Source organism: Numida meleagris, chromosome 9 (assembly GCF_002078875.1).
Source record: "Numida meleagris isolate 19003 breed g44 Domestic line chromosome 9, NumMel1.0, whole genome shotgun sequence".
NCBI classification, from domain to species: domain Eukaryota; kingdom Metazoa; phylum Chordata; class Aves; order Galliformes; family Numididae; genus Numida; species Numida meleagris.
Genome location: NC_034417.1, coordinates 1,576,420 through 1,598,746, shown reverse-complemented (window position 1 = coordinate 1,598,746; position 22,327 = coordinate 1,576,420). Strand labels below are relative to the sequence as shown.

General features: G+C 47.5%; 1 protein-coding gene and 1 long non-coding RNA gene across 9 annotated transcripts; both read left to right on the top strand.

Annotated features, from left to right (window-relative positions):
• Nucleotides 308–21,548, top strand: PPCDC (phosphopantothenoylcysteine decarboxylase). Of its 8 annotated transcripts, none has more exons than XM_021407871.1 (8): nt 308–579; nt 3,580–3,728; nt 10,392–10,487; nt 13,219–13,347; nt 15,185–15,353; nt 17,947–18,057; nt 18,727–18,826; nt 19,447–21,548. In XM_021407871.1, exons 2-8 carry the CDS (start codon nt 3,594–3,596, stop codon nt 19,502–19,504), a joined length of 798 nt encoding a protein of 265 aa, XP_021263546.1. In that variant the 5' UTR covers nt 308–579; nt 3,580–3,593; the 3' UTR covers nt 19,505–21,548. The 8 variants fall into 8 exon arrangements, with proteins under 8 accessions (XP_021263546.1, XP_021263547.1, XP_021263548.1 ...); XM_021407872.1 differs by lacking the exon at nt 308–579 and adding an exon at nt 1,960–2,949; XM_021407873.1 differs by lacking the exon at nt 308–579 and adding an exon at nt 3,075–3,406.
• LOC110404013 lies at nt 3,735–8,104 on the top strand. The gene is made up of 3 exons (XR_002442013.1): nt 3,735–4,260; nt 6,365–6,464; nt 7,713–8,104. It is a non-coding gene; the product is annotated as an uncharacterized LOC110404013 (long non-coding RNA).

The following is a 22,327-nucleotide window of genomic DNA, read 5'->3' as shown; positions in this document are numbered from 1 at the left end:
CCCATTTTTTCTCAGAAATGCCTCAAACACGACCCCCAAGCCGGGATCCCTGTGGACACGTAGCCTCATTGCTCCGTGGGGTGGGGGGAACGCGGATCTGAGAAAAGGGAGATGGGGGGAGGGGGCAGGGTGAGCTACTGGGCCGTGAGGGTTTATTGGTGTAAATTCCACTTTCGAAAGCGCACCGAGCTGCGCCCAGCCTTGCCAGGCCGGGCCTCAGCACGACCAGCCCGCCGTCGGCAGCGCGCATGCGCAGCCACCCCCGCGCCGCCGTGGGGGACTCAATTTCCCAGCGTGCCCTTCGCCTTCCGCCTCCCGTCCCTGTTGCTAGGCGACGCGCGGGGGTATGGGGGCCGGGCCGCGGCTAGGCCGCAGCTAGGCCGTGTGGCCGACCTTGGGTAGTCCTCGCCCCTATAGCCCCTTCTCGTTTGCGTGCTGGACTCCTCCGTTCCGTTTTCTGTCTCAGCGGCGTTTTTGTGGCGTTTCTCCGAGCTGTGGAGCTGATAAAATAGTTAAGGAGGCCTGCGAGCCGCTCGCCTTTGAGATGTTTCTTGGTTTGTTCCAATGAGCTGTGGTTCGGTAAGAGGAGGGGGTGGCCCTTCTATTGCTTGTAGTCCTTTCTGCAGCATGCCTGGTACATCTTGTTTCCCAGAGTTTATGGGGGAGATGCTCTGGTGAATTAATCGTTGTTTAGTAATTGTAAAGGAAGCGATTTAATCTCTGAGCAATGGGTGATGGCTTTCATTTAGATTAGGTACAGGCAGGCATATATTGCTGTAGCACTGAAACACCCTACCTAGCATTTTCCTTTTTAATGTCTCCTAGTAAGCAGTGCTGGAAGCTCAAGCGGAAGTCGTGCTCCTGCCCTTCCTGGTTTTCTTTTTACAGCTGCAGAGGCCAGAGCAGAACGTGTTAATTCTGAGCAGAGCGTGGAGGAAGGATACGTGGTTCCTGCTGTGCTGCAGCGATGGGTGGATGCAGTAGGCAAAGGTCTTGGTGCTCACAAATCTCAGTGGCTCGGTGAGGTCTGGCTCTGTGTAACTGCTGCAGGAGCGTGATCTGAGTTGCTCTGTGAAGGATCCGACATTAAACTGAGTTCTGGATGATCTCAGGGAATGGCCAAATTGTTGATTCTCTAGACAGAATCTGGCTACCAAGCTGGTACCTAAAATAAAGGTAGCGTGAAGGTCACTTCCTTCCCCCATTCTTCCCAAAATAATTCCAAGTAACTTCCTGTGATTAACGGGGAAGTTAACTTCACTGAATCCCGGTGTAATGTTGTCACTAAGGTACGGTTTTCAGGTATTTTCAGGAAGTGAATTTATTTGCTGTTTCCGAGACTTATTAAACAGAGATATTGCATTGATTATATAGAGGAGTCATAGGTTCATAGAATGGCTTGTGTTGGAAAGGGGTTCTGAGGTCATCCAGTTCCAATGCTGCTGCTGTGGGCAGGGTTGCCACCCACTGAATCAGGTACTGGATCACGTCACCCAGGGCTCCATCCAGCCTGGCCTTGAACACCTCCAGGAACTGAGCGTCCACAACTTCTCTGGGCGGGATGCTTTTCTTTGCCAGAATAGTGTTGAGTAATTTATCATTGGCAATTTATCAGCATGGCAGTGGCTCAGGACTGACAGAAGACCATTGTGAATCATTGCTACTCGCCATGCACCCTCAGAAGTAGCCATGTCAGCCTGTCAGTAGCTTTGTCTGGCACTGGTGGGTGAGCAATTCTGACTTTCACGTTCCTGAGAAGGTGTTTTCACTTGGTGGCTGTTTTGTGGCAAGGGAGAAAACACGAGCATCAGTGAAACACTTGCCATTATATGCTTTTTCTCCCGTTGCAGGTAATTGCTCTCCTGTTCTGCTATTGGGTAGGTCACTCCAGGCTCACAATCTGTGTGATGCATTTGCTAATCCATTTTTCTATATAAGGTCCGTCACCAACCTGTTTTTCTTTTAAGATCATTTTGTACTTTTCTGTGGATGCAGGGGGGCAATATTTCTTGAAGCTGTCATGCCTGTTTTATCTTATGCCAGGCCTTCCTTACCCTGCTGTGTATTTTTGCCTTATCTCTCACTTCTTACAAAAGCCGTGTTTAAGAAAGAAGAAACCCATATCAGGAAACATCTAAAGGTTGCTAAGCCCCAATTCTTGATTTATGATACCTATTATGCTGTGCTAACAAGCATAAATTTAATTATACATCTACATTTATTTAGCAGCCTTTCCCTTTTCAATGAACTTGCGTATTCTTTCGCAAAAGTTTGTATTGTTCATGTTTGATCGCTGTGGGCATTGCTCAGACCCTACTGATTATTTCTTACCCTGGTCAGGACGTCCTAGCCTCTGTTTTATCATGCTGCTCAGCATCCTTCTTGTGAAAAACAACCTATGCAGCCATTGTAACCTACACAGCTGTTTTGTAAGAAAGTTATAAGTTCAATAAAGGCCTCTACCTTGGTATTGGAGGTTTCTACTGCAAAAATATAATCTAACTCTCACAGTGTAAGGGTCTCTTCCGTCCTCCATTCTTCCCAAAATACCTCCTAGTAACTTCCTGTGATTAGTAGGGAAGTTAACTTCACTGAATCCCAGTGTAATGTTGCTAATGTACGGTTTTCAGGTATTGTCAATAAGTGAATTTATTTGCAAGTTCTTAGACTTATTAAAAAGAGAGATTTACATTGATTATGTAGAGAAGTCATAGGTTCATAGGATGGCTTGGGTTGGAATGGGCCTCCAAGGTCATCCAGTTCCAATGCTGCTGCTGTGGGCAGGGTTGCCAGCCACTAAATCAGGAACTGGATCCATTCACCCAGGGCTCCATCCAGCCTGGCAGTGGCTCAGGAGCGACAGAGGACCATCGTGAATCATTGCTCCTCGCCATGCACCTTCAAAAGTAGCGACGTCAGCCTGTCAGTAGCTTTGTCTGGCACTGCTGGGTGAGCAGTTCTGACCTTCACATTCCAGAGAAGGTGTTTTCACTTGGTGGCTGTTTTGTTCCATGTCTTATTCATTGTTTTGATCTTTTTTTCCCTCTTCTGAAAGAGTAATACTTAGTGCTGCTATGAATACATAGTGATACAGCAGATAGGACATCCAATAATACTTGCCTGAGGAGCCCCAGATTTTTACTGACTGAAATGTGCCCCTGCTTTATTACCAGAGTGTGGAGGGAGCACTACTGTGCTGCATACCTTGCCTTTAGTCAGTGTGAAAGGCACAGCTATTGTTAATTCCATCCCATGTCCAACATGAGAGAGTGTGTCTCTGTTTTCTTGTCAAGCCAACAGCTCCCAAAGCTGAGCCTGTGTAGTTCGTAGCATTCTGTTTACCAGCATCCTAGAGATAATTGTGCTTGAAGGAAATGGGAGGAGTTGGCTGTTCCTGTGCTTCAAGGTGTGCTGATGCTTAAAAGCTTTGTGGATCGGTTTCTGAATGTTCAGCATCAGGCTGAGTCGCTGTAGATTCTGCATAGTCCAGGCTTAGACCTGCATCTTTGGGAATATGTTGTTGGAACTCTGCTGTGCTTGTCTAATTACTAAAATATGTTTATTTCTCTATGCTTGTAGAGTTTGGCTGGACCATGGAGCCCTCCTCGCTTACAGACACAAGTTCATCTGTGCCACAGGAAAAATTCCATGTCCTGGTGGGTGTGACTGGGAGTGTGGCTGCCCTGAAACTGCCTCTCCTCATCTCTGGCTTGCTGGAAATCCCTGGGGTGAGTGGGTCTATCAGTAAAGTTGGTGTTATCCTGTTTCTCATTTCTAGCAGAGTCTAGGTGGCTTCTGCTGAAATGAGGAGTTTCTTCTGCCATTGAGCCCTTTAGTTTGAAAATTGGGATGGGTTCCTCCTGCTTTTAAAAATCAATATTTTTTTCCTTTTGTTTCTTACTTTTCTAAAGATTTAGCTTGAAATCAGGTTTAAAGGGCAGTAACTATTTCTGGGTACTTTCCCAGCAGACATCTAGATAGTTCATTATGAAAGTAGTTCAGCTCAGCTTTCTTAATTTTCTGAAAAATGATTTAATACATTCTTGTTTGTTTGTTTTTCTCTGGAGTACATCCTTGCCAGTCGTGTTATCATATCTGGCTACAGACACATAGGTGGATGCTTTCTGGAGCTTGCAATTTCTAATGAGGACCTTGCAATTTTCAGCAGGTGGGGTCTTGTCTTTACAAAGACGGATGCTTGTGTGACCAACCAAATGCAACCAGGTCTTGTAAAAACACCAGCAGAAAACATCAGTTGGTGTATGTGTCTGCATTTTTTTTTTTTTTTAAATTAAGTTTATCGTCTGAAGTAATGTAGATGTCCAGCAGAGGCCACTAGTGACTAGAATCAGGGAGGGAAGCATGGTAACTTTTGCTGTAGAATAAAGTTACCAGAAAAAAAAATGCAGAAACCTTTACCTTTTAAGAAATGAAGCATCTGGTTTGGAGCAATGAAATGAAAGAGTAGCAGGAGTGAGAATGTGCACTTAAATATCCCAGTGTATTGGCAAGCATGGCTATTGGATTGTTTGGGAGGCTTTATCTCAGAGCTGTGGGTACACTAAAAACAGAATCAGAAGAGATGCAGTCCCTGAGTACCTTGGTGCTCTTGGTGCTCAGGACAATCTTCTTCCCAAGGGTTGGGAAAAATGCAAATGATCCACTGTAGAAATCTACATCAAGTGCATTTCTTCACTTTGAGCTTTTGATGCATAATTAAAAGCTGCTGATGGCCAGACCTAAATTCTGAATTCTCTGACGTCTGGTGCAGGCCTTATGGCCACTGGTTTTAGGCTTTTGTTGCACAAAAAGTGCAAATTCAGTATCCAAACTGTTCAGGAGCTTCTGGTACTGAATTTGTTAATGAAATTTCTTTGTTTATTCACTTTGGATGTGATTTTGCTACCTGATAGCATTTGCGTTTGTCCTGCGTGAGCCTGTTGCGTTAACTGAAGGCACAGAATTTAGAGAAGCTGTTGTGGAAGCAGGACAGAGGCAGAGGGGGACTCATAGCAGAGGAGATGTGATCAGAGGTTTGAGAACGGAGTACTTAGCGTAAAATTGATGTTTCTGCTTAAATGGTCCTCAGTGAACAAGTTGGTGGTGTGATTTTTGCACTCGTTAAACTTTAACGTGTCCTTGAGGGTGACTTCATCTTACTGCCTTTTGGTTAAGCTCTCTGAAGATCTGGGAATTCAATACAGCATCAGTTTATGGTTTTCAAGTTATTCCTCTTGCATATGTTGTTGTGGGGAGACAGCACATAGCTTCTTGGCAGGACACCTGGGCAACTCCTGTGGTTGTGCTAGACACACACGTTGCCTCAGCTGGAGTCCTAGTAGTTTTGAATGGCCTGGCAGGAAAGCTGACAGAAAAATCACATTGACAGGGTATCAGTTAGTCATAAAGAAAGGAAATGGCAAACTTTTATCTGGGTGAGACCTATTGTTCTTGAAGCTTCCGGATATCATCTGGCCTTGTCAGTTTGAGTCATGTCATAAGATTTCAGTGCACTCCTGCCAGGTGGCCTCTATGTCAGCTTGCCATTTAGCAGTAGGAGATGCTCATTCTCTTCCACAGCAGTTGCTAGCAAAGAGTCTAGCTAGTCTAAACTATCTCCAGTAAAGGAATTTGTCTGTGTGGCTAGAGAGATTTTACTGTTTAAGCAGAGAGATATCTGCAGTCAAACAGAGGGTGTGCCAAGTAAATAGAAGGAAAAACTATGTAGGCTAAAGTGATCTTGAGAACACTGATCTGTTTCCAACGTAGCTGGAGAGACTTGAAACGCTCGCTGAGAACAAGGGATCCTGGAGCCCACCCCAGCAGAAAACCTTAACCAAAGAGAATAATGAAATGGTTAGAGCAGCTTTCTTGGAGGCGTGGTGGAGTCACCACCACTCAGAGTCCTTGAACATCCCTCTGAATCCCTCTCGGTTGTGGTGGGTTGGATGCAGAACTCGATAGCCATCTATTCCCAAGTCCTGGACTTCAAAGAAGTTTTTTGTGGGTTTTTTTTTTTTCCCAGACCAGAGATGCTTATGAAACTATCTTAAAAAAGTATAATAGAATTTGGATTTTGTTTGTGCCCCGTTTAGCCTCTTAACTAGCTATTTCTGGTCTAGGTTAGAAATGTTTGAATACTGCCGTGATTGAAGCAGCAAGACACAAAATACAGCATAACATAGGTGCAGTTATATCACCAAAGATCCTTATGTTTTTATGGCTAACTGTGAAATAAGAGTGCCACTAACAAATATTACTGGTGAGAGCTTTTAGTGCAAATCTGGCCTAGTGGTACAATTGCAGAGAGCAGACAAGCCCCTTTAAGCTGCACGCTGCTCAACAAATAAATTATGTCTTGCAGACTGCAAAGTTAACATCTCGTTGAAGCTCAAAGGATAGCAGAGAGCAGCGCTAGCACCTTTGCGGGTGTCACTTCTTGGCTCCAAACAGCTTACTGCAAGGTGAGATTAATACAGAAACAACATGGTTGCTTGCTGTATGATCTTCACACTCGCAAGCACTAGAAATAGAGCTGTGATTCCAGGCTAGGGCCACTTGAAAAAGAGCAGACATCTAGAAGCATCAAAAAGCCAAAAAAATAGTACTAAATACTGGTATTATGTGCAGCTATTTTTCTTCAGGAAATGGGAAAAATTGCCAAAACCAATGGTATGCTGAGCCTGTTTTTTTTCCATTGCTCCAAACTGCTATTCTAGTCATGTAGGGTGCAGATAATTGACGCTGCTCTGTTCTTAGTAAGGAGTATCCTGACGGCAGAATAGATAGTGCTGGGGAGATAGGTTAACACATTTTGTCACTTCAACCGCTGCTGTTGAAGATAGCTTCTTGGGGGTTGGAGGTTTTCAGCTGTTTGTTCGAGCAGGAGCACACATGCTGAGGGCTCTGTCAGTGTTGTAACTCTGGCCGCAGTGGGAGGAAGGTGTTGCTGAGGCTGGTTTCTCCCTATCTCTCTGTTGGGCTAACAGAACCGCATAGCGGGTTGCACAGAGAACTAGATCAGGGAGCAGACCGTGAGCAACAGTGGATGATAATAAGGAAATACCTTACTTTTTATTTTTTTTTGGCGTCAGTGGTCTGATATGCATCTATGTGTGATCAGCACATGCAGAGCAGTTCTGATACTGGCTCTGCTTCATGGCTGATCCTGCTGCATGTGATACCAGCGAGGATAAGGAAAAGGCTGAGGTTCTCAGTGCCTCCTTTACATCTGTCAGACCAGTTATCCTCGAGATACTCTATCCCCTGACCTGGAAGTCTGGGATGGGGAGCAGAATAAACCTCCTGTGATTCAGATGGAGGCAATTAGAAACCTTCTACTCCATCTGTCACAAGTCCATGGGACCATATGGGATGCGCCCAAGGGTGCCGAGGGAGCTGGCAGAGGACTGGAGGCTTGCCAGTGTGAATCCCATCTACAAGATAGGTTGTAAGGAGGACCTGGGCAACTGTAGGCCTGTCAGCCTGACCTCTATAACCAAGGTTATAGAACGGATCATCTTGAGTGAGATCACATAGCATGTGTAGGACAACCAGGGGATCAGGCCCAGCCAGCTTAGGTTCATGAAAGGCGGGTCCTGCATGACCGACCTAATCTCCTATAACCGGGTGACCCGCCTGATGGATGAGGGAAAGGCTGTTGACATAGTCTGCATAGGCTTTAGCAAACCCTTTTACGCTGTTTCCCACAGTATTCTCCTGGAGATGCTGGCAGCCTGTGCCCTGGACAGGTATGCTCTTTGCTGGGTAAGGAACTGGCTGGAGGGCCGGGCCCAGAGAGTGGTGGTGAATGGAGTTACATCCAACTGGTGATCTATCATAAGTGGTGTTTCCCAGGGATCGTTACCGGGGCCTGTCCTGTGTAATATCTTTATTGTTGATCTGGATGAGGGAATTGGGTGCACCCTCAGTAAGTTTGACACCAGATTGGGAAGAAATGTTGACCTGCCTGGGGGCAGGAAGGCCCTACAGAGGGCTGATGCCAATGGGATGAAGTTAAAAATGACCAAGGGCCAAGTCCTGCACTTTGGCCACAAAAACCCCAGGCAATGCTACAGGCTTGGGGCAGGGTGGCTGGAAGCTGTGTGGAAGAAAAGGACCTGAGGGTGTCGGTCAGTGCTTGGCTGAACATAAGCCAGCAGTGTGCCCAGGTGGCCAAGAAGGACAATGGCATCCTGGCTTGTGTCAGAAATAGTGCAGCCAGCAGGAGCAGGGAAGTGATCATCCCTCTGTACTCAGCACTGCTGAGGCCGCACCTCAAGTACTGTGTTGGGTCTCTTCTCCCACGTGACTAGTGGTAGGATGAGAGGGAATGGCCTCAAGTTGTGCCAGGGGAGGTTCAGGCTGGGTATTAGGAAAAAAAATTTTGAAAGAATGGTCAGGTGCTGGAACAAGCTGCCCAGGGAGGTGGTTGCATCACCGCCCCTGGAGGTGTTCAAGAAACATCTAGATGTGGTACTGAAGGACATGATTTAATTGGCAATATTGGTGGTAGGTGGATGGTTAGACTAGGTGATCTTAGAGGTCTTTTCCAAGCTTAATGATTTTATGATTCTATGACGTGACATTTGTCGGAGGTACAGCTTTGAGCAGGTCACGGGACACGTAGAAACTAGGGCAAATTCCACGTTTCCCAGTTGCTAAGATTACTGCAGGAAGAAGTAAAAGGAACTCCTGTCACAGAGCACCTTAGCACTTCATAACTGTTCATGCTAAACGTCCGAGGGATGTGATTGGGTTTTCTCACTTTATACCAGATTGGTATAAGGTATTGGTTCAGATGGTTCTCAATAAGACAGCAGGTTGATCTAAGATTTCAGAGAGAACCCTCGTGTACTTTTTACCTGATCTCCTTTTCCTTTGTGCAAGCTGCTGGTTTGCTATTCTGGCTGTACAGAAACCAACTTTTGTCATCAGGAGATACTTCTGACATCTAGAGAGAGGGGCAGAGAGAAGAATCGAAGGGCAGAAGAATGAAGATCAGGAAATCCTTCTTGTTCTTCCAAAGCAAGTGCTTTGGTACGCTGGTGTATAGGACTGTATGTCTTTCATAACAGGTATGGGTAGGCAGAGATAAACCAAAATCCTGCTGTTCCAAAAATGCCCAAGGCAACAAGAAGAGCTTTGAGCCTCTGCTTCTTCTGGAGCCTTGTTCTGCAGGGATGGGCTTGCTTTGAGCTGGTGGTGCTGAGCCCCAGCTGCCAGCTTCTCCCTTGGCAGGACTTGTGATCGCTCAGCTCTGCGCTTCCTCTTGGCTCTGAGTGTGGGAAGAGCAATCCCACAAGTGCCGTGTTGGCACGCCACCCCTCGGCAGCCCTTTGTGCTGTGGCTAAGGGAATCCACGAAGATGAGATGCTCTGCTACTCCCCTTCGTGATTAAAGGGCATCTCTCCCAGAGCTTTGGTTTGCTGCTTCTTGCTGTCCCTTTGAAGTTCTGTGCGGAGCTGCATTGCCCTTCTGACCTTCTCTGTCCTTTTTGCTGTCCCTGCTGTGAACTGACCATCGGAACGAGTTTGGCAGACGGTGACTAATCACCTGCCTGCGTTAGGGTGGCAATGAAATGAGTCGTCAGCTCCTGTGAACACTTGCAGTGGCCTGACCTTTCAGCTCTGAATAGGTGCGGTTACACACATGCACACAGGAGGGGAATGTCCTCTGAGAGTCTGCATATCTTTCAAAGTCTTCACTGCTCAAGCCCTCCTCATCTGCCCAGCTTTGCAGGATTTCTTCAAGCTGTTGGTCTTCCTCTGATGTGGTTTAACCTGCCAGGTAGCTCAGCGCCACAGTCATTCGCTTACTCGCCTCCCAGTGGGATAGGGAAGAGAATCGGGGGACGAAAAAAAAAACAACAACAAGAAAACCCCAAAACAAAGTAGAACTTGTGGGTTGAGATAAAAACTATTTACTAAGACAGAGAAAAAAAGATACAAAACAAGTGATGCACAAGGAATTGCTCACCACCCGCCAACCGATGCCCAGCCAGTCCCCAGGCAGTGCCTGCCTGCCCAGCTGACTCCTCACTGTTTTCAAGTTTTTGGGTTTTGGTTTTTTCTTTTTTCTGCATGATGTCATATGGTATGGAATATCCCTTGGGCCATTTTAGATATGCTGACCTGGTTCTGTCTCCTCCCAGCTCCTTGTGCCCTCTCAGCCCCCATTGCTGGCAGGGCAGCATGAGAAGCTGAGAAACCAAAACATCCTTGGCTCAGTGCAGCACTGCTCAGCAACAACTGAAACACCGGTGTGTTATCAACATCGGTTTTCTCCTAAAGCCAAAACGTAGCATCGTACCAGCCGCTATGAAAGGAAAAAACAGAACACTGCTGTCCCAGCTGAAACCAGGACATTCTCTCTCTTTGCTTTCTGATCAGCTCGAAGTGAAGGTGGTGACTACTGAGAGAGCAAAGCATTTCTACAACCCCCAGGAAATTCCCGTCACCCTCTACAGCGATGAAGATGAATGGCAGGTGAGTTGTTCTTCCTCAGCAGCTCCCCTCTGCAGGGGCTTCTCTCTAGTCCCCACTGCTAGTTCCATCATGTGCTCCTGCCTTTTACTTCCAGTGATGGCCAATGGGTCACGCTTCAGAAAAAGGCAGGACTACTAGGGGGTTTCACTTAGTCGTTCGAGTGCTGGACAGCAAAAACATGGCTTCCTCCAGAAGTAGTGCCTCCTATTTATTTCCACGGAAACTGCAACAGATGCAAAGAGCACAAACAATAATACTGTTTGATAAAGTAAATTCTCATCTACAAAACATTATTTTTCAACGCAGTCACCACAGTTAGCTGTGCATTTTCGCCAGCGATGAACAAGAGCCCTCATGCTGCGCTCATGAACTTCTGCACCGGCAGAGGTGACCTACTGTCACCCCTGCTGAAATGCACCACCCAGCACCTCACTGTGCTCACATCCACTGTTTGGCCTCCAGAAACGTTCAGCAAGTGTCAATGAATGGCAGCTGGTGCCATTTTTCATGCATGGAGGAATTCAGTTCCATACATTCGCTTCTTCACATGCACTTCCATGTCAGATGCCATGTTGTCAGAGTGCCCCTCTGCTGCCATCTGTCACACGGCAACAAAACGTAACGGAATATTGGTGGGAAGGCTCAACCTCAACTGCCATACCACCAACATCCACTTCTGATGGCAACATAATAAAATAGAAGGCGTTACTTTTGGAACAGCCCCCCTAGAAGCATTCCTCCAAGTTTCTTTGCAAGAAACTAGATTCTTGGCTAAGGTTCCTTTCGTTGCTGTAGTACTGTGTGCTTTGGAGCATGGCTTTCAGAGAACACTGGCCCGCCCATGCTAAATGGAGCTGCCGTGACTGTAGCAGAGGGTTTTCTACCACCTAGCAGGCTTGCAGCAGGCAGTGTGGCTACAGGTGGTCCCTCACCACCCTGGGCTTAGCAGCCACCCACAGCTCTGAGAGGAGTATCAGGAAATGTCAAGAAAGCCACTGCGAAGTTGTGGTGAAGGTGTTAGGTGTTTGCCGTGACTCATACTTGTCAGGAAGGCAACAGCCTAATTCTCCTTGTCGCTGCCTATTCTCAATTTACAGGCACCACTGATAATCACAAAACTACCCAAGCTGCTTGTGTTTTGCAGCTTCTTGCTCTGTATTTTCATAGTCTGCCTGCACCTTGAGAGAAAAAACAAAGCTGTTCTGTAATACATCTGGGTCTGTGTGGAGAGCTTTGTGCTGGCAGGGCCACCCCAGTGTGGTGGAGCAGCCAAAGGCCAGTACCTGGAGCTGCCTTGCACGGGAGTGATAGCTGGCTGGCCATACAGGATGTTTTCTGATGGAAGCAGTGTATTTATCTCAAGAGGCACCGGTGCACGTACATAGACGAGACCAATCCGTTATCCCTTGAATTTACCAAGCAATTTGCAGTCAGCTTGACCTTTTTCACCAGTTTTCCCCTCAGGTGAGTTTCGGATGAACATGCTCCGCAGGATTCAGCAGTGGCCTGTGGCATCTTTCCTGCTCTTCTCTATAGGATCATCAGCATGAGCTGAAGCTCTCAGTGCACATTTCCCTTCCAGTGAGGGGTTGCTCAGGTGCCAGGGCTCTGAATATCTCTAGATTCTGTAAAATGTCTTCTTGTCCAGAAAGCCTCTGCTGATCGTAGAAGAATGCTGAAGATTCCTTGGGTCCCATGGTGCTACAGATCCAGGCAAAGCTATTTGTGGGGAACCCTCTGTGGGGTGATAGAAGAGATGCAGGTCAGGCTTTGTGGTCTGTTGGCCACACACTGGAAAGCAGACACATTAGCCTTTATAGCGTGCCATTCTGACAGAAGGGCAGCAAATAAGCATGGCCAGCATATTTGTGAGATATTTTATTCTGAAAAGAAAATTTCTAGAAAGATTTGTCGAAAAAATAAAAATAAAAGTGAGTGGAGGAGCTGGAAAAGGTATTGGGGAGCACCAGATTTCCGGATGCTGTGTTTTTGTTGTGGTTTCCCATGACTCAGAGAAGGAATAGTTTGTGGCCCTGATGCACCTCTCTCTGGCCTGTGGTTGTGTGTCCTCTGGGTCCTAAGTGCCTGGTACTGTTTGCTGCTTCCCTTGATGTTATCCCAGTTAACTGTGCTCTTAAGATGAGCCCAGGGCCCCCCTGAGCAACTCTGAGCTTTACTGAAAAATATAAATGTTTGCCTCGAGCTAAGAGAGGAAGGAAGTGCCCAGTCCCTCCCAGAAAGAACCAAGAGGAGTATTACTGTAGCTGCTGTGGGCATGCTCAGGAAATGTTTCTGCTGGTTTGGTCCTGTCTGGTTTTGGTTGCGTGATCCAATATCATGGATTTCCCTTCTCAGATGCGCCATGCATTGGCAGAGCTTTAATGGATGGACATTTGGGAAACCGAGGGAGGATGTGGATGGAGAAAGCTCTTTCCTGCAGGTTGAAGTCAGGTTGTTGGATGTGTGAATTGTTGTCTTTGTGGGGAAAGGATACCTGCTTGTAGAGCACTGAGCACACAGGCACCGTTCTAAACGCTGCTTCCACGTGGCCTTCACTGGAGGGGGCTGGAAGTCAGAAAAGTAAGTGCTGTGGCTGCAGTCTGATTCCATCACGCTGCCAGATCTTGCTTGGTGTGAAAAGAACAAAAGCTTACATTGCAGTTACCAAAGTGAGGTTGTTGAAAGTGCCTGTTGTGAGGGTTTGGTAATCTGTGTCCCGTCTCACCTACAGCTGTGGAAGGGCCGCTCCGACCCAGTCCTGCACATCGAGCTCCGGCGCTGGGCTGACCTCATGCTGGTGGCCCCTCTTGATGCAAACACACTGGCAAAGCTGGCAAACGGTATCTGTGACAACTTGCTGGTGAGTAACTGCAACTCTGCCTTAGAGCAGTCCCTGCATTCTCTCCCCTCCCGGCGCTAGTCTGACCTTTCTGTCTTGGAAACTCTTCTGCTTCAGCAGCATCAAGATTTGCATGTTCTGCTGCCATCTCATCTGCTTGATTCTCCTCTGCCAATATGGTTCCCCTGCTCCTTTTGAAACTTCCCTTACCTATAGCGTTTTTCATTCCTGGGCTCTCTCTGTCTCTTCCATTATCTCCCGGTTCCTATTTTGTGCCTTTCTTGCTTTTTCTGATGTCTGATATTTCTCTCTTTCTACCTCCATCCTCTCTCTATCATGCACACACACACACATGCACGCACATTCACTTTTGAGTTCCTCTCTGCGTTTTTTAGATGCAATCTGGAAAGACACCTGTGAGATCAGATAAAACTGTTTACTTCCTGCTACCTCACCTCCTCCCTCACCTAACTGCATAGCACAAATTCAAACATGTGCACACTTACTTACCTTCCACTTTCGGCTACAGGGTTTTTTGCTTGTTCAGGCGTGTTTTTTTTCTGATATTAAAAGTGCTCTGCCTCGAAGACTGAACAGAACATGTGTTAAAAGAGAGCGTGTTTCTCCGTTCAGTGATGGGGAACTTCAGCGGAACTTCAGTCCTTTGTGTCCTGCCATTGAGGCTTCACCAGGAAAAGTCATAAGTATAAACTGCCCAAAAGGTCTGCCAGAAAGCTGCAAAAATGCAAATGCTGCATTACCCTTCAGTAATGCAAGGAGGCTAGAGTTAGGAATGGAAGGTAGTAGAACAAGCAGTGTCTTGTCTTTATGAACCCCCTCTGTACTGCAGCCAACAGGGGAAGAGTTCAGAAAGGGTGTTAGGGACACGTGGCCTCACAAACTCCTCTGTCAGTCATCTTGGATAGCTTTGTGGAGAGAAGTGGCAGCTCCAGTAAAGAATAGCAAGTGCTGGAGGTGCTGGTTAGCAAGTTGGAACAGATCCCTCTGTGCCGGGAAGGGTTCAAATCATGGGGCATAAAAAAGGATGGGCAGAATTCTCTGAAGTCTTCTACAATGAGCGCAGTCCCTGCACCAGGGACTGGTGCAAGCTACCTGGGAGACTCCCTTTGCATGGCTTGGGTGCTGTCAGGTCTAGGTGATGGGCATTGCACTGTTTAAGAGCAATCACCATTGATCTTTTTAAGGAGATGAGGTGGTACTAGCTTATCTGGAAGCCATGTGTTATTGAGGAATCAGATACGAGCCTCTGTAGCATGCAGGAGCTCCTAGGTGGTTGGTAATCTACCAGCATCTTCTGCAGCAGCCCAGCTGTGTTCCTGTTATCCTCTGTGTGCTGGAAGCAGGAGTGCTTCCCTTGTCAGCAGTTGTGGATCCAGTTGGCACGTTGTTTAAGAAGATTCACTTCCAGCTTTTTGTGTTTAGCTCTACAGCTGGTTTATCTGAAGTGCTGCCTGGGGATTTCTCTTTAGCTGATAGGATCTGTGGCCACCCCTCAGCTACTCTTGGTCTCCCGCATGGGCTGTCCGCACACATTGTGTTCCAGCTTGATTTCATCCAGCGTTTGGGCTGTTTGGCCCTGATCCGGAGTAGGATGGAACCTGTTCTTTTTGTAGCCTCCCTCATCCTTCTTGCCTGTCAGAGAGGAGCTTTGCTGGAATGCAACGCGCATTAGTAGCAGCCCTGTGGACTCGCTTATGGGCTAGTCCAGCTGCACTGATGGATGTGTTGGCTGCCTCGTGACACCCGGAGTGGGAAAGCGCTTCTGTGCAGCAAAGTGAGCAAAGGAACGACAAAAGAGAACGCGCCTCAGAGCCGAACCTCTTGGCTTCTTTTGCAGACTTGTGTCATCCGTGCTTGGGACCTGCACAAACCCCTGCTCTTCTGCCCGGCTATGAACACGGCCATGTGGGAACATCCCATCACGGCTCAGCAGGTGGAGCAGCTGAAAGGCTTTGGCTACACAGAGATCCCCTGTGTGGTGAAGAAACTAGTGTGTGGAGATGAAGGTCAGTCCTGTTGCATGTCTTCTTTCCTGCCCCAGTGCTCCTCTTACCCTGAGGGGAGGTGCCTTGCTCCTCTGCTCTGTGACCTTCAAGATGTTAGACTGCAGTGAGCAGGTGCTCATGGCCAAGGTTTGTATGAACAGCAGGAAGCTTTGCCCTGTGCTAGCTGACACCTATTACTCTTGTTCAAAACAAGCTGGTGGATAGGCCTGATACTTAAAAGAAATACCCATCCTCAAAGAGATCAGATCAAAGAGAAGCAAGGCTTTGTGGTGAGCATTATCAGCCTGGGATTCGGGTGTCCCAGCCATGCCCTCTGCTGTGACTGTGGGCTGTTTCCATCATGCCTCAGTTCCTCATCTCTGACGTGGGGATAATATCTTATCCCTTAGAGCAGACGTGGAGGATTAGCGCTTTGCAGATGTGGCTGAGGGTGTAACTGGACATGCATTTACCATTTGTTGTTGTTTGTTGCCTGGGTTACTTTTCAGCTAGATCAGCTTCGCAGTCTCATTTTGATTGGGAGTTCTGACATCAGCCTTGTCTGTGAAGTGAGAGAAGGGGGTAGGAAAAATGGTCACGCTCAACTTTTGGACTTGCAGTGCCAAGTGAAATGGTCTCACTTGTATTCTAGGAATTGGTTTAAATGAATATGTTTTGATTTTTGGAAGGTTTCGAGAAGGTTTTTTGTACCAGCAGTTTGGATGAATGGATTCACGTCTTTAATTTAGTCTTTCGTGGACTCTTTGTAAAATGTTACCCAATTCTAGCCGTAATAGCAGATTACCTGCACAGTAATGCACTCATTCTTTCATCTAACAACCCCAGCCACAGCAGGACCTTAACCACTCTGTTAATACCTCATTGAACGTCTGTCATGAAAGCAGGATGCTAAAATCTTCTTCGTGGTTAAATTCCGGGGCTGGCTTTCTCAGCGTCTGAATTCTTGGGTAGATGCAATGCTTTTAGAGAATGGTTTTTTTGGAGCTGACGACTTAGAAATATTTACAGTTAGGTAAGTGTAGTCAAGTAATTCAGGCATCAGCTGTAACTGTACTGGACAATTATGTTTCCGCTGGGGTTTTAGACCTGATTACATCAAATTTCCTGAGTGCTTGTAATAATGTTAAGGGAAAACGCCCAAAAGAGGTCATTCTGAGCAGACATTTTGGCAGAAGTGGAAAGGCCATCTGGCATAGCTTCTTTGTCCCTTGGAGCCTTTCCTTTATCTTTTTCAGTACTTGTATAGGACCTCTCTTCCTGTTGCAAACTTCGGAGCGCCTCTGAGTGATGCGCTTATTCGCTCAGCACAGCGCACCTGAAGCAGAGCTGTGGTGTCGTCCCTCTTTCACAGATGAGGGTGTGAGATGCAGAAGGGCTGTGTGAGTTGACTCACTGGCGCACATGGCTTAGAGCTGGATGCTGAACACGCTTTCCATGTTGTGCTGCTCTGCTCTGCTGTTCCTTGGAGTTGCCGCCCTCGCGGCAGCGGTGCAGGGCCACGTGAGAAGCAGCGTGTCCACTGCTGTGGTTTGTAGCTCGGAATGGCAAAGCCAAAGCAGAACTGATCAGGAGTTACCTCATTACACCGACAGTCATTTGGGAGCTGCTTCGTGTGTAGTTCAAATGTTCCTGCTGTGAGAACAAACTCCCAAAGGAGCCTGTAGGAGAAGGATGGTACGGGCAGCTGAGGCAGGAGTAGCCATACCTGACTCGACTCTGCTTGTGCTCATGAGTCAATTTGCTACAAGATTTTCCTGCTGGCACATGCCAGGGTTTTCCTGGCTGTACACAGGAAAATTATGGCAAAGCAGTAATGCACTCCAGATCTCTGAAAGCACAAGGCTGTCTTCACCAGTGACTTTTTTCCCTCTTCATCTTCTTCTTCTTCTTTTTTTTTTTTCCAGGCCTTTCACCCCAAAGCCTCTTTTTCCACACAAATTTCTGGTTTGTGGCTTTTATCCACAGAAGGGTTTGCCTGGCTTGCACTGGTCAGATAGCAGAGCTCACATCTGGTGCTGAAGAAAAGAGATTCAGTTTGCACCAGTTTTGTTTGTTGACATTGTGGTTTAACTTGCTGTTGGAAGAGGTTCATCTTCTACCACTCATGTAACTGATCTCACCTGAAGTGACTGCCATCATGTTTCTGTGTTACTGCTGTGCTTCTGCCATTATAAGTGGATGTTTTTAGACACAGAGTCCAGCTAAAAAAGAGTTAAAATAAAAAATCCGATCTAGATGGCAATTAAAATGTTTCCTTGATTATATAGTGAAATGTAACCTGAGGGTTGCTGGCTTTGGTGGCATCCATGTGCCACCATATAAGGAGAGCTTTGAGAGGTGCCATACCACATGCGGGCCTGCAGCAATTTATTGTTGCAAAACACTTTCAAACTGCTAATACCTTCTTCATCCTTGGCTGAATTTCTAGAGCCTGGCACTGGGGAGGAATTTTTACCCATAGGCACAATGTGAATTGCCAAAGATGCTGAGAAGGTGAGTTGTGTAGGACAAAGGCAGGCCTTGCAAGTGCTCTGGAAGGGTGTCGTTCTGCCAAGTGTGAGGGTGCATTCGGGGAATTTCTTTTGTTTCGCAGGATGCATCAAATGCAGCTCCTCTCAGAACAGGAGGCAAGAGCCACCCACATCTGCCTGCATCTTGTCTGTGGGGTGCTTCAAACCTCTTGGGATTTATAGACCTGAAAAAGGTGGGGGTGAAGATTGAGTCTCACTAGGTAGGGAAGCTCAGTTTTCTTGTCTTTCCAAAAGTATCGTGCTTCATCCCAACTCCTTGCAGGTGCATCCAGTTTTGCCTTCTGTCCCAGCCAAGGCTCAGATGTCTCATCTGTACTGGGAAGCTTAAGGTCCAGACAGATTCAGTGCTGTGATCTGCTCACAGAGTGTAGCTCTTTGCTGTTCAGAATGACCTTTCCCCTTCCCTTCCATCTCTTTCCTTGAGTTGCAACTGTCCTTTAGAGCCTGCTGGTTTCACTGTTCGTCTGTGCACTCACTAACCCAGCTATGTAAGTGGAGCAGAAGAAAAAGAGGAAAACAAAACCTCCCAGAACTAATTTCTAATGACAAATAGGGCTCATGTTTTAAATAATTACAGCAATTAGCCAGCAAAACAAAAGACCAGTAGAGACTCCCATCTTTTGAATCTTCTAATGGAGACAAATGCTGGTGGGGAGGTATCAGGAGTGAGTGGACTGATTTCTGTGCATGCATGAGGTTGGACAAGATAATTTAGTGGTCTCTGACCTTGAAGTTTTCATTCTAGGTTTAAAAAAAGTGTTTCGGAGCACAGCGTAGATTAGATGTTCATCTGGCAACTAACCAGTCCAAGAGGAAAAGCTTTTACATTTTGTTCTGTTTAGCACACAGTCTTCTCCAAGAATTACTCCCAAGAATCAAGCTGGTGCAAATCCAGAGCAGCTTTCTCTCTAATGTGGGCCTAACTGTAGAGTCATTGGAATGGTATGAAGTCAAGTTTAGTTTTGTTTTGTTCTTTTTAATAGGCAAGGGTTATTTCAAAATAATACCGAACGCGCTGTTTGCACTGGAGGAAGGAGGTGCAGCAGGGAATTTTGTTACCCACGTGCTTTGTTTTGATCACTTGTGCACACTTACCCCCAGGGCAGTGCGAGCTGAGATACCAGCTCCCTGTGCAAGGGTTAGACACAGACGTCCTTGGAGATGATTCAGAACATGAGGTACTTATTAAGGTCATATGAGTTGCCTTTTGAGGTTTCCTGCCTCTCTCCATTGACTGTCTGAGGAGCCTGTGCTCCTGCTTAGACTTGTGAGTTGCGCGCCAGGCTAAGTTAGTGTGAACGCTCCTCCCTCGATGGCGTCCAACCATGCCACAAAATCCCTGCCCAACCAGCTGGACCAAGCAGATCCTCTTGCCCCCACAGCTGAATCATGAGGAAACACATGGGGATACTTTGCAAGATTTTGCCCTGGCCTTGCAGAGCTACGGGGCGTCTACTTTGCTGCAACACTGCTGGATGTGAAGGAGGGAAGGGGTGGGATGGGGGAACCACGTGCCTTGTGCTCTGTGGATTTCACCATGTGCCTTTGGTCTTGCCCTGCAGGTCGTGGAGCCATGGCAGAAGTGTGGACCATAGTGGCGAGCGTGAGAAGGATCCTTGAAGAACGGGGCTTGCCAACACAGAGCTGATGGCTTGCCATGAGAATTGCCTTCCTGATGATTCAAAGATAAAACCAACAGGAAACCGAGTCGAGATGGCGTGTGTCCCTACAGCGTGCTCCTCAACCGAAGGAGTGAAACGGTTGTGTTCCAGCTGGTACCAAACTGAAATGTGGTACAGCACTGCAGACTTCTAGAAACCAAAGCCAAGACCTCGTTTCTTTATTGTGGGAAAACTGTGGTATCTCGCAGAGATGGAGTAACGTTCCTCCAGGCCAAGCAGCCCCGTTTGTTTCACGTGTGATCCTTTCTGAGGAGGCTGCAGAAGGAATTGCCCTTGTGTCTCAGGCCCAGCACTGCCCCGAGCTGGAGTGCTGTGCTTGCTGTCCTGGCAATGGGAACGTGGGTGTGAGGACATCCTCGCTCTCCAGTGTGGTCCCCAGCTGTGCTGCCTTCTCCTTTCCAGCAGGAGTCACTGTCCAAAAAGTGTTCTCCCTCCGAGAGCTTAATAAAAAGAGAGCTGTTAATTCTGCCCCTGAGGAATTGCCTCTTGGGGGTGTTTGTGCCTGACATCATTGCTGAATCGTCGTGCTTGTGTGCTGTTTTTTATCAGAGGTGGAGAAAACTGACTGAGAGAAGCTATCTAATCCTCAAATTATCCTTTGTCCCTTTGTGTCTGTTGACTGGATCTGTAAGTAGATATCAGCTGTGAAGCAAAATGTCACCTGCCCGTCGGGGTGCTCTAGTCAGGAAGCAGACAGACTGGCTCTGGTGCAAAGCGTGGTGGGTGTTTTCCAAGGAGTAGAGTCAAACTTTGCCTATGACAGTGCTTTCCAGCTTGAAAATTAACCATCTGGCCTGAAGAAATTGGGAAATCCTTGTGACCCCATGGACCAGAGTAGCCAGGGCTCCCCCCAGTCTGGCCTTCCCTTGGAAATGTGAGCCTGCCCCTGGGGAGAAGGAGACCAAGCTGGGGCTGCTGAATGGATCGCTGCAGCAGAGCACTGCTGACCCAGTATTTATTTTTAACTAAATCCAGCCAAATTTAAGGCCTACGGTACAGAACACGCATCCTGCCTATGAGGACAACCTTCAGGCTGCTGCGTGCAAGGAAAGAGGTTATCAGGGTATGTTTGCTTTCCTTATCTATTCCACACAAATAAAAACCTCTGAAACTTTCCCATTTTGGCTCTTCCAGTGATGGAGAGCTGGGGGTTCTGAGCTTCTAGGAGTTCAGGCAGAACGAGCCTCGTGCGAGCAGAGCTGCTGGCTGACAGGAGCCATGGTGGGACCGTGGTTATCAGCTTTGTGTTTAAACCTCCCTGTGGCTGTGCCAGTTTGCACCAGTCACGGCTTTGTGGCAGTTTGCTCGTGTTCTTAGGATGGCGAAAGCTCTCCACCCAGGGCGGGATTTTACTTTAAGCTTCTTGAAGGCAGCGCAAGAGATGCCTGTTGATTTCCTTGAGTTTTGTAACAAGTGTTTCTCCTCATTACAAAGAAGCACATGGTGTAGTTGCAACTGGACCTCGTGGGCTCTGCCGTGCTATCTCCTGTAGTTCGGGTTGTTTATCCTCCCTCCTCCCCTGTGGTTTGGCAACGCAACAAACCCCGCAGTGTTCCTCATACCGAATCAAAACACCGCGTCCTTGGTGGGAGCGCTGAGCTGCTAGGGATCTGTCCCATTGCCCCGAGTTGCTCCAGGCACGTTGGCAGGTATCACCCGCTTCTCCCGGTGCTGGTGGCTGTGTAAAGCATATGCTGCAGAGCACGAGCTGTGATAATTAATCAGAAATGGGATAACGTGCCCTTTTCAGATGCGGAGTTCGTGCTGGATCGCCTGATAGCACAGATAAGAGGTTGCCATTGGGGCTTGTTGGGAGGCTAATTTAAGGCTTGGAAAGAATTTGGAGATCCTTGAATACGGAGGGTTGGTCCTTTGTCCTGCAAATGCATGGAGCCTCAGTGGCAAGATATCTCAGCAGAGCCTGGGGGTATGACGGGAAGGCTTGGAAGCTGCCTGCCAAATAAATGCGCAACACAAAGTCACCTGGAGGGAGGCTGTGCCTGGTCTGTCTGCTCTGGGCTGCAGAAACAGCGGCTGAGTGTGTCACCGAAGGATCCTGCTGTGATTTCAGGTTGGAGGCGGGTCCTGATAGCATTACAAGGTGGGATAAGGGCTGCCAAAACCGCCTTTCCTTCAGGGCAAACATAAGAAACAGTTAAGTTCCTCTTTGGAGGCAGAGGACTGAAGCAATCTCGCATCCACCAATAGCACAGCCACCCATCCCCACCCATGGCAAGGTATGTGCCAGCAGCCCCGGGGCAGAAAATGTTGGCATGATGGTTTTTTTTCTGTGTTAAAACAGTAAAAAAAAAAAAAAAAAAAAAAGAAAAGCAAGCGATTTCATTCATGCTGCAATTTCATTCATCCTTGTCTCCCACCTCAAGCTCAGCCTGACCCATCTGCTGCTGGGCTTTGTGGGGCCTGGAGGAGGATGGAGATGCCATGGTGCTTTGTATCCAGATAACCCGGCTTCAGGCAGAGTGTTTGGGGCATTGGCCAGCTTGCTGGCAGTGCTCTGGTCCTACAAGTCTTCCTCATCGCTTGGGCTTGGATGTGCATCACTGCTGTTCCAAAGGGACAAGGGACTGACAGCTGAATCCACACCACACATCGCCTGCGTTCCTCCATCTTAGCATCTCCTTAGGTCCAGCCACCAAAAGACTATGGGTGGTGGTCTCTCAGATCTATATCCCATATCGAGACCAGTGTCCCTTTGTGCTCATTGCTGAGTTTTGTTGCCTGATTATTTTGACCCTGAGAA

Excerpts from the sequence above, each read along its gene's own strand:
- PPCDC (XM_021407870.1), top strand. The coding sequence starts at position 3,570 with ATGCTTGTAGAGTTTGGCTGGACCATGGAGCCCTCCTCGCTTACAGAC. Across the intron at positions 13,348-15,184 it reads GTATCTGTGACAACTTGCTG|ACTTGTGTCATCCGTGCTTG; the intron begins GTGAGTAACTGC and ends CTTCTTTTGCAG. Across the intron at positions 18,827-19,446 it reads ACTGTAGAGTCATTGGAATG|GTCGTGGAGCCATGGCAGAA; the intron begins GTATGAAGTCAA and ends CTTGCCCTGCAG.